Source organism: Oncorhynchus keta, chromosome 34 (genome assembly GCF_023373465.1).
Source record: "Oncorhynchus keta strain PuntledgeMale-10-30-2019 chromosome 34, Oket_V2, whole genome shotgun sequence".
NCBI classification, from domain to species: Eukaryota; Metazoa; Chordata; class Actinopteri; order Salmoniformes; family Salmonidae; genus Oncorhynchus; species Oncorhynchus keta.
In genome coordinates this window covers 56386909-56402628 of record NC_068454.1, presented here as the reverse complement: position 1 = coordinate 56402628, position 15720 = coordinate 56386909, and the positions used below count along the sequence as shown (strand labels likewise).

Below are 15720 nucleotides of genomic sequence, written 5' to 3'. Positions count from 1 at the left end.
GATGGTGGGTAAAGATATATTTGCAAAGCCACAATTTCCTTTACCCAAAGTACCCATTCATGTACATGTAGGCCTATGTATTTTACAGGAAGTGATATAACAATCAGTCATGACACGAGTATAATGAAAGAGCAATTAGCTAAAATATATGAGAATCCTAATGTTAAGATACCATAATCCAATTGATAGCATATTACATGGTAAATTCATGCTTTCTCTATCATTTACAATGTTATAATGTGTGTTACTGGTGATTTCCGTCCTTTGGTGGGCACATTTCACAATTTAATTTACTCAACACATTCACAAATGGTGGCTTTGATCACAGTTTTGAGGTTAAGGTAGCTTGATGTAGCTTGATGTAGCTAGCAGCACAAGCAAACAATCTGCAAATCCCGCTTCACCCAGCATCAACACCAACAGTCACTGCAATCCTTCTCCATGCCATTGAATTTACCATCTAATTTGCTCACATTGTATATAGACTTGTTTATACTGTACTATTGACTGTATGTTTGTTTTACTCCATGTGTAACTCTGTGTCGTTGTATCTGTCGAACTGCTTTGCTTTATCTTGGCCAGGTCGCAATTGTAAATGAGAACTTGTTCTCAACTTGCCTACCTGGTTAAATAAAGGTGAAATAAATTTTGTCTCTGTATTCTAAACTCAGCCAAAAAAAAGAAACGGCCCTTTTCAGGACCCTGTCTTTCATAGATATTTTGTAAAAATCCAAATAACTTTACAGATATTCATTATCAAGGGTTTAAATACTGTTTACCATGCTTGTTCAATGAACCATAAAAAAATAATGAACATGCCCCTGGTAACGGTCATTAAGACACTAACAGCTTACAGACAGTAGGCAATTAAAGTCACAGTTATGAAAACTTAGGACACTAAAGAGGCCTTTCTACTGACTCTGAAAAACACAAAAAGAAAGGTGCCCAGGGTCCCTGCTCATCAGCGTGAACGTGCCTTAGGCATGCTGCAAGGAGGCATGAGGACTGCAGATCTGGCCAGGGCAATAGATTGCAATGTACATACTGTGAGACGCCTAAGACAGGAAGACAAGGAGACAGGACGGACAGCTGATCGACCTCGTAGTGGCAGACCACATGTGTAACAACACCTGCACGGGATCGGTACATCCGAACATCACACCTGTGGAACAGGTACAGGATGGCAACAACAACTGACCAAGTTACACCAGGAACGAACAATCCCTCCATCAGTGCTCAGACTGTCCTCAATAGGCTGAGACAGGCTGGACTGATTGCTTGTTGGCCTGTTGTAAGGCAGGTCCTCACCAGTCATCACTGGCAACAACGTCGCCTAGGGGCACAAACCTACCATCGCTGAACCAGACAGGACTGGCAAAAAGTGCTCTTCATTGATGAGTCGCGGTTTTGTCTCACCAGGGGTGACAGTCAGATTTGCATTTATCGTCAAAGGAATGAGCGTTACACCAAGGCCTGTACTCTGGAGTGGGATTGATTTGGAGGTGGAGGGTCCGCCATGGCCTGGGGCGGTGTGTCACAGCATCATCGGACTGAGCTTGTTGTCATTGCAGGTAATCTCAACGCTGTACGCTACAGGGAAGACACCGTCCTCCCTCACATGGTACACTTCCTGTAGGCTCATCCTAACATGACCCTCCAGCATGACAATGGCACCAGCCATACTGCTCATTCTGTGTGTGATTTCCTGCAAGACAATGTCAGTGTTCTGCCATGGCCAGCGACGAGCCCGGATCTCAATGCCATTGAGCACGTCTGGGACCTGTTGGATCGGAGGGTGAGGGCTAGGGCCATTCCCCCCAGAAATGTCAGCGAACTTGCAGGTGCCTTGGTGGAAGAGTGGGGTAACATCTCACAGCAAGAACGGGCAAATCTGGTGCAGTCCATGAGGAGAAGATGCACTGCAGTAGTTAATGCAGCTGGTGGCCACACCAGATACTGACTGTTACTTTTGATTTTGACCTCCCCCTTTGTTCAGGCACACATTATTCTATTTCTGTTAGTCACATGTCTGTGGAACTTGTTCAGCTTATGTCTCGGTTGTTGAATCATGTTCATACAAATATTTACACATGTTAAGTTTGCTTAAAATAAACGCAGTTAACAGTGAGAGGACATTTCTTTTTTTGCTGAGTTTAGCAAAGCAAAATCATATAGAATTGGAAAACCAGACATAGCAATGACATAGCAATGATTTGCTTTCCTCCATCTTTTTTGTTGCTCAGAACTAATGACAGGCTGAACTGTGTTTCATGAGCAATCTTCTACTACTCACCTACTTGGTTAACCGCAGTGGTGGCAACGTGCAATTTGCATAAAGTACAGCAGAGCACCACTCCTGCGCATTGCTCTGCGTGCTCCTGTTGGAAATTAATGGGGGGGGCGGAACTCTCTCTGGCGAATTTGGAAGTGGTGGAACGCCTACTTGACTCTGACATGCCAAGGGTTAATCCAAGATGGCCAGGGTTTATGCTTTTTATGATTTAAAATGAAGGTGTCAAGTATCGCATGGTTATTATGTAAAATAACCGAGTTGATGAGGCATACAGTATGTAGAACCTTCACCAGTGGATCCACCACTCAACAACAACAGCTATCAAGCGCAAGGGGTAGTATTTGTAGGGATTCAACTGAATCTTCGATCAATGCTCATAACCTCATAACCTCACATGGTCTCTCCTATCATTGCTATGCAGACGACACACAATTAATCTTCTCCTTTCCCCCTTCTGATGACCAGGTGGCGAATCGCATCTCTGCATGTCTGGCAGACATATCAGTGTGGATGACGGATCACCACCTCAAGCTGAACCTCAGCAAGACGGAGCTCCTCTTCCTCCCGGGGAAGGACTGCCCGTTCCATGATCTCGCCATCACGGTTGACAACTCCATTGTGTCCTCCTCCCAGAGCGCTAAGAACCTTGGCGTGATCCTGGACAACACCCTGTCGTTCTCAACTAACATCAAGGCGGTGTCCCGTTCCTGTAGGTTCATGCTCTACAACATCCGCAGAGTACGACCCTGCCTCACACAGGAAGCGGCGCAGGTCCTAATCCAGGCACTTGTCATCTCCCGTCTTGATTACTGCAACTCGCTGTTGGCTGGGCTCCCTGCCTGTGCCATTAAACCCCTACAACTCATCCAGAACGCCACAGCCCGTCTGGTGTTCAACCTTCCCAAGTTCTCTCACGTCACCCCGCTCCTCCGCTCTCTCCACTGGCTTCCAGTTGAAGCTCGCATCCGCTACAAGACCATGGTGCTTGCCTACGGAGCTGTGAGGGGAACGGCACCTCAGTACCTCCAGGCTCTGATCAGGCCCTACACCCAAACAAGGGCACTGCGTTCATCCACCTCTGGCCTGCTCGCCTCCCTACCACTGAGGAAGTACAGTTCCCGCTCAGCCCAGTCAAAACTGTTCGCTGCTCTGGCCCCCAATGGTGGAAAAACTCCCTCACGACGCCAGGACAGCGGAGTCAATCACCACCTTCCGGAGACATCTGAAACCCCACCTCTTCAAGGAATACCTAGGATAGGGTAAGTAATCCTTCTCACCCCCCTAAAAAGATTTAGATGCACTATTGTAAGTGGCTGTTCCACTGGATGTCATAAGGTGTATGCACCAATTTGTAAGTCGCTCTGGATAAGAGCGTCTGCTAAATGACTTAAATGTAAATGTAAATGTAAATGTAAATGCTTGTATGGCCCTATTCTACAGAAACCAAGTTGTTCAGTAAGAATGTTAGCTATGTTAAAATATTGAGTACTATGTACCATTGAGTCTGGATGTAAATGCAATGCTGCCGTGACGTACTGTCATAGTTACAGATGTATCGGAAGAGAGAATCCAGAAGACTTCAAATGTGTCTTGTGTGTTTTACAGGTTGGAGAGCATGGAGCTCTGTTGGTGCTAAGAGTGTCCTTGTAAAGTTGTTGGCAGCCCCCGTCAAATCCTTCTCACATAAACATGATCCAAGGTATAAAAAAAAAATAAGGAAAGAAAAAAACAACACACACTGGTGAAACACACAATTACATTTATTGTTTAGTTCCTGTCATGAATGAATTGGATCGAGATCAAATTGATCCTAACCATAGTTGTATTTTGCTCTATGTATCAGAAAGGAAGCTGGTTTATAAACATACAGTAGAATTGAACAGGTGAACAGAGAGTTGATCTTTTGCATTGATGTGTGTATGGCTACCACCATGAGTAGATCATGTTTCAGAATTCGGGCAGAGCAGCATAGGTTTGAGAATAAGTAAATCCAAAACATTGGTCCCTGTTAAATTCAGACGGTCTGTTACAGATCCGCAGCAATTTGCAATTGTTGTTGTCTTTCATAAACATTTTGTCTGTCAGATAGCCTAGGCCTACAGTAAATGTCACTGCAAAAGTTTAACATTCTGCCATCACCTATGAAGAGATTTGATCAAGTTTGCTATTGCTATTTCCTTTAGGTGCATGGAGCAAAAAACTTGAAATTATAATAGCCTAACTAATAGTCACAATTAAATGAGAGATGTGCAGGGTAATTTGGTGTATGGATACTACAGGAAATATAAACTCATCATGCCCAGAAAAGGTGAGGAATTTATTCTTAAAATGTTATGATATACATATCATGACCAAAAGTATTAGGACACCTGCTCTTCGAATATCTCATTAAAAAATGATGGGCATTAATATGGAGTTGGTCCCCCCTTTGCTGCTATAACAGCATCCACATTGCTGCAGGGACTTACTTCCATTCAGCCATAATAGCATTTGTGAGGTTGGGCACTGATGTTAGGCAATTAGGCCTGGCTCAACTCCATTTAACACCTTTCATCTCAAAGGTGTTCAATGGTGCCGTTGTTGCTCCTAGACGTTTCCACTTCACAATAACAGCACTTACAGTTGACCAGGGCAGCTCTAGCAGGGCAGAAATTTGGCCAGCTGACTTGTTGAGCTCTTCAGTAAGGCCCTTCTACTATCAATATTTTTATATGGCGATTGCATGGCTGTGTGCTAGATTTTATACACCTGTCAGCAACCGGTGTCGCTGAAATGGCCGAATCCACTAATTTGAAGGGGTGTCCACATACTTTTGTATATATGGTGTATGATTTATGTTATATGAAATTGTCTCCTCAATACATTTCACATTACAGTTCAAAGGCTAGCCTACAAACGCCTTTAGAAAAGGTGAACCGTCTGTTCTACCATTACAATCTGAAGCTCAGTTTATCATACTATTTACTACTGTGAAGTGTGTCCAGTTAAATGATGGGACAAATGGTCATCTCTCCTAACTTGTTGTAGGCCTAGTAGCCTATGAAACCATCACAGTCAGAAAATGTGAGGAATTTATTCTGCACTGATCATGAAAATTAAATAATAGGATACACAGTATAAGCCTATTTCTAATTATTTTAGCATGCAAAGATTTAAATTGGGTTTACGCTCTTCTCACTAACCGCAAATGATTGCATCTTGTGACTATATTTCGCCACCTGTTTTTTTTTTTGTTACGAATAAGAGCGTCATCATAATATGCACTTGCACAAGGCTACTACGAGGCTACTCATGCCTTCTTGCAATGCAATACTTCAACCACTAGAAGTATCCATGGTCTAAAGTTTGCAGGAGGATATTCTTGTGTGAAGTCCAGTTTTTATAAATGCCAACTTTTACATGAACTGGCATACTTATGTTTTGGGACATATTCTGTGCCCACACAATGTTTATAAATGAGGCCCCAGGGCCTTATTCATTAGGGTGGGGTACAGAGTATTCAAACGTTTTGCAACGGAAAACAAAAACAAGTACTTGGACAAGTTTAGGTGGTCCCTCCCTGTTTTAGTCCTTTTTCTTCTATTTGGTGCCTAATGAATACGACCCCGTCCTTTTCTCCCTCACTCTGAGCAGGGACGTGGAGGACAGCAGCGGTTATAGCTGAAGACGATGTGATCTCGCTGCCCAATGACATCCCCCTGTTCTCTGCAGCCACACTGGGTGTTAACCCCTGCACTGCCTTTAGGATGCTCTCTGACTTTGAGGAGCTGAAACCAGGTGTGCTAAGTTCACCATTTCAACATGTAGATGCTAAGCTAGCTGTTACCCATTTTTGCCCATTGTACTCTTATCCAATACCTTTTTCACACTACTGCGTCTAAGCCAAGCAGTGCTATAGGATTCTGGCCTTGTTATACATCCACTTAAGTTGCTGAAAAGTGTTAGGTTCTGATTTTCAGAGTAAAAACTCAACAGACACTATAAAAGCTTCCCAGCGGATCAATACAGTTGCAATAGACAAAAACCTTTTCACACAAGCACTGGTATTTAACCCTTCCTCCGAGTCTCCTACATATCTGTACAAACATTGTGTATCTCCTGCCTACACTGTGATACGGGCCATAAACTTTTATTTCTCCCTTAACGCAGCCTGATCTCAACCCCCCCCCTCCCCCTTCATAACTAATCCATGGCTCTCTCCCCTTATCAATGCCTGCCACATGTGATCGCTTTAACTACCCTCAGTACATTCCAAGCTTAATTGCCCCCACCATATACTTTCCTCCTTCAGTTGGCCAAGGGGCTATTAACACCAGAGGTTAATGGTTATGGCACCACTCACTCTATTACAACTAATGATTCATACGAATTTAAAGTTCATAATTCCAAACCTATCAAAAGGAACATGAAAGTCAAATGTCAGAGCCAGCAAAGTAGGTTCTGGTTGGCCCAATAGTGTGAAAAGGATAAAGGATATAAGTGAGCTTCAATCTTTTATACAGAACCTAACCTTCCTTCATCACAGTACACTATATAATATGTGTATTGCACTGCTCTTTGTATGTGAGTTCATTCCAGGTGACACAGTGATCCAGAATGCAGCCAACAGATGTGTGGATCAGGCTGTCATATGAGATTGCTGCTGCAAGGGAGATCCAAACCATCAACGTGGTCAGAGACAGGTAAATCCAAATGGCCAGTTCGAAAATCTTAGTCCCTCGACTCCCTCCCCGTTTCAGTCTGATTTCTTTGGTGCCGAATGAATAGAACCAATGCATACTGCACTAAGCTACATTTCTAAAAGAGAACATCTGAGTTAGTGACTGATTAAGAATGTGACCTTTCAGCAGCTGAAGGGGGGTAGCCCACTGTTGTAAGTAACCCACTGTCATAATATAGCCCATTACCCTAATAAAGTGATGTCTATGTGTGAGAGAGACTGCTATAGAAACTTCCTTAGAGAGCAGTGATTATTTCAAGCAAGGTTGCGTATTCAAGAAGGCCCGTGTTGAAGAACGGCATGTACTTGTGTGTCCCTTTTCACAGGCCAGACCTCACACAGCTTACTGACAGGCTGAAGGCCATGGGCGCCAGTCACGTGATCAAAGAGGAGACCCTGAGGCGGAATTTATATCTTTTTCAGAGTTGGAGGGTCGGTGGTGATGTATGGAGGGATGGCCAAGCAGCCAATCACTGTTCCTGTGGTAAGACTGCTACTTCCTGTAATACTACCCTTTTCTACCACGTTCCTCTAGGAACTATTTCAACAGACGGTTTTCTCTCTCCCTCTCACAGACATGGTGATATCTTTAAATGTGAATACCTATGGAAACCACTTGTGTTGTACGTACTTACAAATAATATATTGTCTGTCCTCTTCCTAGAGCGCCCTGATCTTCAAAAATGTGCAAGGGTTCTGGGTCACCCAATGGAAGATAACCCACTCTCGGGGTGAGCCAGGAGTATTTAGATATAATACACACACACACAAAATATGTAGGAGTCTGGAGAGACAGGTCTTTGCTCTGCATTCTTCACATTCCATTATGGTGGGTCCAAGCTATGAGTGAGACACATAATACTTTTAATTTTGTCCCTCTGAATGTCCAGTATCAAACATTACTTTCAATAGCCTGCCGGTATGATGCTTTATAACCTGTTATATGGATGAGTTTCTATAATGTCTTTTATAATATGGCTTTTAATAAACTCAGCAAAAAAGAAACGTCCTGTTTTCAGGACCCTGTCTTTCAAAGACAATTCCTACAAATCCAAATAACTTCACAGATCTTCATTGTATTGTAAAGGGTTTAAACACTGTTTACCATGTTTGTTTAATGAACAAAAAACAATCAATTAACATGCACCTGTGGAACGGTTGTTAAGACACCAACAACTTACAGACGGTAGGCAATTAAGGTCACAGTTATGAAAACTTAGGACACTGAAGAGGCCTTTCTACTGCATCTGAAAAACACCAAAAAGAATGATGCCCATGGTCCCTGCTCATCTACGTAAACGTGCCTTAGGCATGCTGCAAGGAGGCATGAGGACTGCTGACGTGGCCATTGCAATAAATTGTAATGTTCGTACTGTGAGACGCCTAAGACAGGACGGACAGCTGATCGTCCTCACAGTGGCAGACCATGTCACAATACCTGCACAGGATCGGTACATCCAAACATTATACATGTGGGACAGGTACAGGATGCAACAACAACTGCCCGAGTTACACCAGGAATGCACAATCCCTCCATCAGTGCTCATCACTGTCCGCAATAGGCGTGGAGAGGCTGGACTGAGAGAGGCTGGACCCTCCAGCATGACAATGCCACCAGCCATATTGCTCCTACTGTGCGTGATTTCCTGCAAGACAGGAATGTCAGTGTTCTGCCATGGCCAGCAAGTAGCCCGGATCTCAATCCTACTGAGCACGTCTGGGACCTGTTGGATCGGAGGGTGAGGGCTGGGGCCATTCCCCCCAGAAATGTCCAGGAACTTGCAGGTGCCTTGGTGGAAGAGTCGAGTAACATCTCACAGCAAGAACTGTCAAATCTGGTGCAGTCCATGAGGAGGAGATGCACTGCAGTACTTAATGCAGCTGATGGCCACACCAGATACTCACTGTTACTTTTGATTTTGACCCACCCCCCCTCCCTTTGTCCAGGGACACATTATTCCATTTCTGTTAGTCACGTGTCTGTGGAACTTGTTCAGTTTATGTCTCAGTTGTTGAATCTTGTTATGTCTTTTTTTCTGAGTTTATGTTACGTCTCTATGTATCTTTCTGTCTCTCCAGATGAGGGGTTCTTACAGGGACTGCTGGATGAGGTCTGCTTCCTGATCCGCCAGGGAAAACTGACCGCATCTGCCTGTTCCGAGGTAGGCCTCCAAGACTTCCGGCAAGCACTGGACACTGCCATGCAGCCGTTCACCTCAGCCAAACAGGTCCTGATCGTGTGACCCCTCTTTTGACCAGCCCCAGCTGTTCTCAGGGTCATGTTCATTAGGCACCAAACAGAAGAAAATGGACTGAAACAGGAAGGGACTACCTGGTCTAATAAGAAACAGTCTTTTGCACTGGGTGCCCAAATGAATACGACCCTGCATACAAAACGAAGTCCCGGCACATTCAACGGTTGCAGCCCCAAGGCTGCTGCTTCACCATTGTCGGAAAAACATTGCTCAAGCACACATATTTTCCGTAGAGGATCAAAATCCACTATACAGCTCCAAAATGACTGGCACCCCCGACTGGCAATGCACAAACAATACTATAAACAATATAATTATAGAGAGAAACTCAAAATACCAACATGTGAGAAATACTGTACTTTATTAATGTTTCAATGGAACCAACCAAAATCATACAATTATTTAAAACAAAATAAATTGAACCAAAATCAAGGTTTCATAATTATTGGCACTCCTCATTTAGTACTTAGTGCAGCCACCTCTGGCAAGGATAACAGCATGGAGTCTTTTCCTGTAATGTTTGACAAGGTTAAGGAACACATTTGGAGGGATTTTGGACCATTCCTCTATGCAGATCCTTTCAAGATCCTTCACATTCTTGGGTTTGTGCTTATCAACTGCCCTCTTCCACTCAGCCCACAGGTTTTCATTTGGATTGAGATCCGGCGACTGAGATGGCCATGGCAGAACATCGATTTTGTTGTCACAGAACCCTTTCTGTGTGAATCTTAAGGTATGTTTCGGGCCATTGTCTTGTTGGAAAGTCCACCTACGGCCAAGTCCCAGCCTTCTGGCAGAGGCAACCAGATCGTCAGCCAAAATGAGCTGATACTTGGTGGAATTCATTATGCCATCAATCTTAACCAGTGCCCCTGGACCTCTGGAATTAAAACAGCCCTAAAACATCACTAATCCACCACCATATTTCACCGTGGGTATGAGGTGCCTCTCCTTGTATGCATCTCTGTTTCGACGCCAAACATGCCGATGCTGTATCTGACCAAACCTTTTGATTTTGGTCTCATCTGACCAGAGCACCTTCTTCCAGTCATAATTTAAATTATGTTTGGCAAACTCCAAGCACTTGTGTCTGTGTCTTGTGGTCAGAAAGGGCTTTCTTCTGGCAACCCTTCCAAAGAGCCTGTGGTTGTGGAGGAGCCGTCTGATGGTGATTTTTGAAACCTGGTGACCACAAGACGCCACTAAGGCCTGCAATTCTTTCACAGTGATTCTTGGGGATTTTGTTGCTTCTCTCACCATCCTCCTCCCTATCCTGGGGGGCAAAATGCATTTGCGTTTTGAGGTTTTCAACTATTCCATATCTTTTGCATTTTTTAATAATTGCCCTGACAGTGCTCAGTGGTATATTCAATCGTTTGTGGATCTTCTTGTAAACATTACCAGATTTATGAAGGTCTACGACCATCTGTCTCTTTTGAACTGCCAGTTATTTTGTTTTCTTCATGGTGTTGGATGACAGTGGGATATTGCATGTGTGTTACCTCATTTTTATACCCTAGTGAAACATGAAGTGATGGATATGCTCTATATAGTTCCTTAAGGCTTAGATCAACTTAAATAAGTGGTATTTAATTTGTGGTTTATTTTTGGTAGATGTTAATTACAATAATCTTTAAGGGTGCCATTAATTGTGAAACCTTGATTTGGAGGACATTGATTTTTAATTAAATCAATAAATTATTTTGGTTGTTTCCATTGAAACATGAATAAAGTATCATATTTCTCACATGTTGGTATTTTGAGTTTATCTCTACAATTATATTGTTTATATTTGTTTAAGCGTTATTTGTGCATTGCCAGTCAGTGGTGCCAGTAATTTTGGAGCCCACTGTATATGTTATTAGCACCACTTTAAGTAATCTTTCCTGACAACAGTTCATGGAAAAAATTTCAGAATGGTCATGGATTCCTTGACAACATTATGTATTGTCTACATGTTTATTTCTCCTGCATGGTAACATTGTTATATCCTGGTCCCAGATTGGTTTGTGCTATCTTGGCAACTCCTATGGTTATTGCTATGCAAGACAGCACAAATAGATCTGGGACCAGGCTAACGTGGTTATGCAACAGATGGTGTTCTGGTAAAACACTAATACACATTTGGGAAAGATTAAGCTATTTTATAGAGTTCCCAATACTTGTTGTATGGACACGAGCAAATATTATCATGACGCGTATTAGACATGTTTATTACTTTAAAAACAATACTGCAGGGTCCTACTAGAGCTGTTACACTGACCATGTTACCACCACCGGCAGTCACGAGTCATGACTGCAGTCAAGTTCCACGTGAACAAATTCCAGACGATTCCGCAGGTGAAGAAGCCGGAAGTGGAGGTCCTGGGCTGACGTGGTTACGAGTGGTCTGCGGTCGGCCGGTTGGACCTACTGCCAAATTCTCTTAAATGATATTGGAGGTGGCTTATTGTAGAGACATTAACGTGACTTTTTCAGACAATAGCTCCAGTGGACATTCCTGCAGTCACAGCATGCCAATTGCACACTCCCTCAACACTTGAGACATCTTTGGCATTGTGTTGTGTGACAACTGCACATTTTAGAGTGGCCTTACATTGTCCCCAGCACAAGGTGTACCTGTGTAATGATCCTGCTGTTTAATCAGCTTCTTGATATGCCACATCTGTCAGGTGGATGGATTATCTTGGCACATGGAACATTTCTGGGATCTTTCATTTCAGCAAATTAATCATGGGACTAACACTTCACACATTGTGTTTTATATTTTTGTTCGGTGTAAATCAAAAGTAATTTAACACATTATTTAGTATGTGTAAAGACAACATTAAATGAAGAATAATCTGATGGGTGACAATATTAGCTTATCACTTGTGCATTATGTATTATCAATTGTGAATGATGCCCAGAATGTGCAGTAAGGCAAGAAACAGCACATGCCTTTTTTTTGCAACTTTTTTTCAAATAATAGTTGCACGCCTCATGTAGCCTAGCCCATAGGCCTATGTGTTTTTACAAGGTTTGTATCACAACTAAAGTGGCCAAATAACTTCTTAATATTAAGCACCTTAATTTGCTTTACAACCGGTGTAGTTGTAAAGCTGGCATACATACGTAGATGGCGTGTGAGTTTCAAGTTTGTGGAAGATCATTTTCACCATTAAAGCATTACACACAATCGCATTGATTGACTGCATTTAGGAACATTTGCGCTTATAGCCTACTGCCATGTGTGCATTGCTGCGCTTATAATGTGAAGAAATAGCCTAATAGTTTATCAACATTTTAAGCTAAGCGTTCTAACCTGTTGCATAAGCCTCATTGCTTTTAAACGTTTTTTTGATGTGAGGGGTTGTATGAATTTGGGCTCTATTGCATCCTACGACTGTCCCAGAGTAGGCTAAGTTTGGAACATTTATTTATTGAGCAGAAGGACAAGTTGACCAATAGAATAGGTCCGGGCTCTGGCTGGGCCACTCAAGGACATTCAAAGACTTGTCCCGAAGCCCCTCTTGTGTTGTCTTGGCTGTGTGCTTAGAGTTGTGGTCCTGTTGAAAGGTTAACCTTCGCGCCAGTTTGAGATCCTGAGTGCTCTGGAGTAGGTTTTCATCAAGGATCTCTCTGTACTTTGCTCTGTTCATTTTTCCCTTGATCATGACTAGTCTCCCAGTCCCTGACGCTGAAAACATCCCCACAGCATGATGTTGCCACCACCATGCTTCATCGTAGGGATGGTGGCAGGTTTCCTCCAGACGTGTCACTTGGCATTTAGGCCAAAGAGTTCAATCTTGGTTTCATCAGACCAGAGAATCTTGTTTCTTATGGTCTGAGAGTCTTTAGGTGCCTTTTACTGAGGAGTTGCTTCCGTCTGGCCACTACCATAAAGGTCTGAACGGTGGAGTGCTGCAGAGATGGGAGAACCTTCCAGAAGGACAACCATCTCCACAGAGGAACTCTTGAGCTCTGTCAGAGTTACCATTGGGTTCTTGGTCACCTCCCTGACAAAGGCCCTTCTCCTCCGATTGCTCAGTTTGGCCGGGTGGCCAGCATTAAGAATAGTCTTGGTGGTTCCAAACTTCTTACATTTATGAATGATGGATGCCACTGGGTTTTTGGGGACCTTCAATGCTGCAGACATTTTTTGATATCCTTCCCCAGATCTGTGCCTCGACACAATCCTGTCTCTAAGCTCTATGGACAATTCCATCAACCTCGTGGCTTTGTCTTTGCTCTGATATGCACTGTCAACTGTGGGACTTTTATATAGACAGGTGTGTGCCTTTCCAAATCATGTCAAGTCAATTGAATTTACCACAGGTTGACTCCAATCATGTTGTAGAAACATATTAAGGATGATCAATGGAAACAGGATGCATATGAGCTCAATTTTGGGGTCTGAATACTTACAGTACCAGTCAAAAGTTTGGACACATCTACTCATGCAAGGGTTTTTCTTTATTTTTACTATTGGAGGCCAAATAGCACATATGGAATCATGTCGTAACCAAAAAAAGTGTTCCATTTGAGAATCTTCAAAGTAGCCACCCTTTGCCTTGAGGAAAGCTTCGCACACTATTGGCATTCTCTCAACCAGCTTCACCTGGAATGGTTTTCAACAGTCTTGAAGGAGATCCCACATATGCTGAGCACTTGTTGGCTGCTTTTCCTTCACTCTGTGGTCCAACTCATCCCAAGCCATCTCAATTGGGTTGAGGTCGGGTGATTGTGGAGGCCAGGTCATCTGAAGCCGTACTCCATCACTCTCCTTCTTGGTCAAATAGCCCTTACACAGCCTGGATGTGAGTTGGGCCATTGTCCTGTTTAAAAACAAATTATAGTCCCTCTTAGCGCAAACCAGATGGGATGGCGTATCACTGCAGAATGCTGTGGTAGCCATGCTGGTTAAGTGTAAATAAATCAGTGTCACCAGCAAAGCACCATCACACCACCACCTCCATGCTTCGCGGTGGGAACCATACCTGTGGATATAATCTGTTCACCTACTCTACGTCTCAAAGACACGGCAGTTGGAACCAAAAATCTCAAATTTGGACTCATCAGAACAAAGGACAGATTTCCACCGGTCTAATGTTCATTGCTTGTGCTTCTTGGCCCAAGCAAGTCTCTTTTTATTAGTGTCCTTTTGTAATGGTTTCTTAGCAGCAATTCGACCATGAAGGCCTGGTTCACACAGTCTCCTCTGAACAGTTGATGTTGAGTTTACTTGAAGTAAACTTGAATTCTGTAAAGCATTTATTTGGGCTGCAATTTCTGAGGCTGGTAACTAATGAACTTATCCTCTGCAGCAGAGATAACTCTGGGTCTTCCTTTCCTGTGGTGGTCCTCATGAGAGCTAGTTTCATCATAGCTCTTGTTTGTTTTTGCAACTGCACTTGAAGAAACGTTCAAATTTTCCAGATTGACTGACCTTCACATCTTCAAATAATGATGTACTGTCATTTCTCTTTGCTTATTTGAGCTGTTCTTGCCATAATATGGATTTGGTCTTTTACCAAATAGGGATATCTTCTGTATACCACCCCTACCTTGTCATAACACAATTGATTGGCTCAAACGCATTAAGAAGGAAAGAAATTCCACCAATTAACTTTTAACAAGGCACACCTATTAATTGAAATGCATTCCAGGTGACTACCTCATGAAGCTGGTTGAGAGAATGCAAAGCTGTCATCAAGACAAAGGGTGGCTACTTCGAAGAATCTAATATAAAATATATTTGGGTTACTACATGATAAAGAAAATGATAAAGAAAAACCCTTGAATGCGTAGATGTGTCCAAACTTTTGACTGGTACTGTATGTACATAAGGTATATATTATTTTTGCAAAAATGTCTAAACCTGTTTTCTCTTTGTCATTATGGGGTATTGTGTGCAGATTGTGCATTTTTTAATAAGGCTTTTAACGTAACAATGTGGAAAAAGGGAAGGGGTCTGAGTACTTTCCGAATGCACTATAGGCTAGTGCTTTTTCTGTTTGTTAGACCTACTCATTTTGTTGGCTGACAAATTAGGCTAAATGTGGACAGTTCTTCTAACGTCTTCAATATGCGCCTCGGAATTCAATAAAAGGGAAGCATGCAGTTGCATGCCTGATGTATCTGTCTTCACTTGTAGCCCACTTATTAGCTGAGATGCCTGTGAGAAGGGCAAGATCACGTGACGGGCATTGGCTAATAAGATTTTAGATATGAGAGAGCCATGTGAGTGAAAGTGGCTTCGGGGGCACTGCAGCCGGGAGGAGGGAATTATAATTATTATATTCAGCCCAAGGGCACAATGGCCACTTTGGCTGCAAAAGGCATGGATTTTTTTTAGAGGGCGTTATGGTGACACAGGGGGGATGCCGCCGAGAAACTTGAGGCATGGTGAGTGAATGAGAGCTTGAAGAAGTGTGTACAGCCTGCACAAGAAACAAATCATGCCTTTCATG

The 15720-nt window shown here is 43.0% G+C and overlaps 1 protein-coding gene across 1 annotated transcript; it reads left to right on the top strand.

Moving 5' to 3' along the window:
• Positions 1-3461: 3461 nt before the first annotated feature.
• On the top strand, positions 3462-15618 carry mecr (mitochondrial trans-2-enoyl-CoA reductase). Its single transcript, XM_035750687.2, is given in 9 exon segments — positions 3462-3552; positions 3899-3992; positions 5927-6070; positions 6872-6924; positions 6926-6975; positions 7340-7438; positions 7440-7497; positions 7678-7744; positions 9093-15618. Coding segments are annotated over 8 exon segments (645 nt in total). The 5' UTR covers positions 3462-3552; positions 3899-3982; the 3' UTR covers positions 9257-15618.
• The last annotated feature ends 102 nt before the right edge of the window (positions 15619-15720 follow it).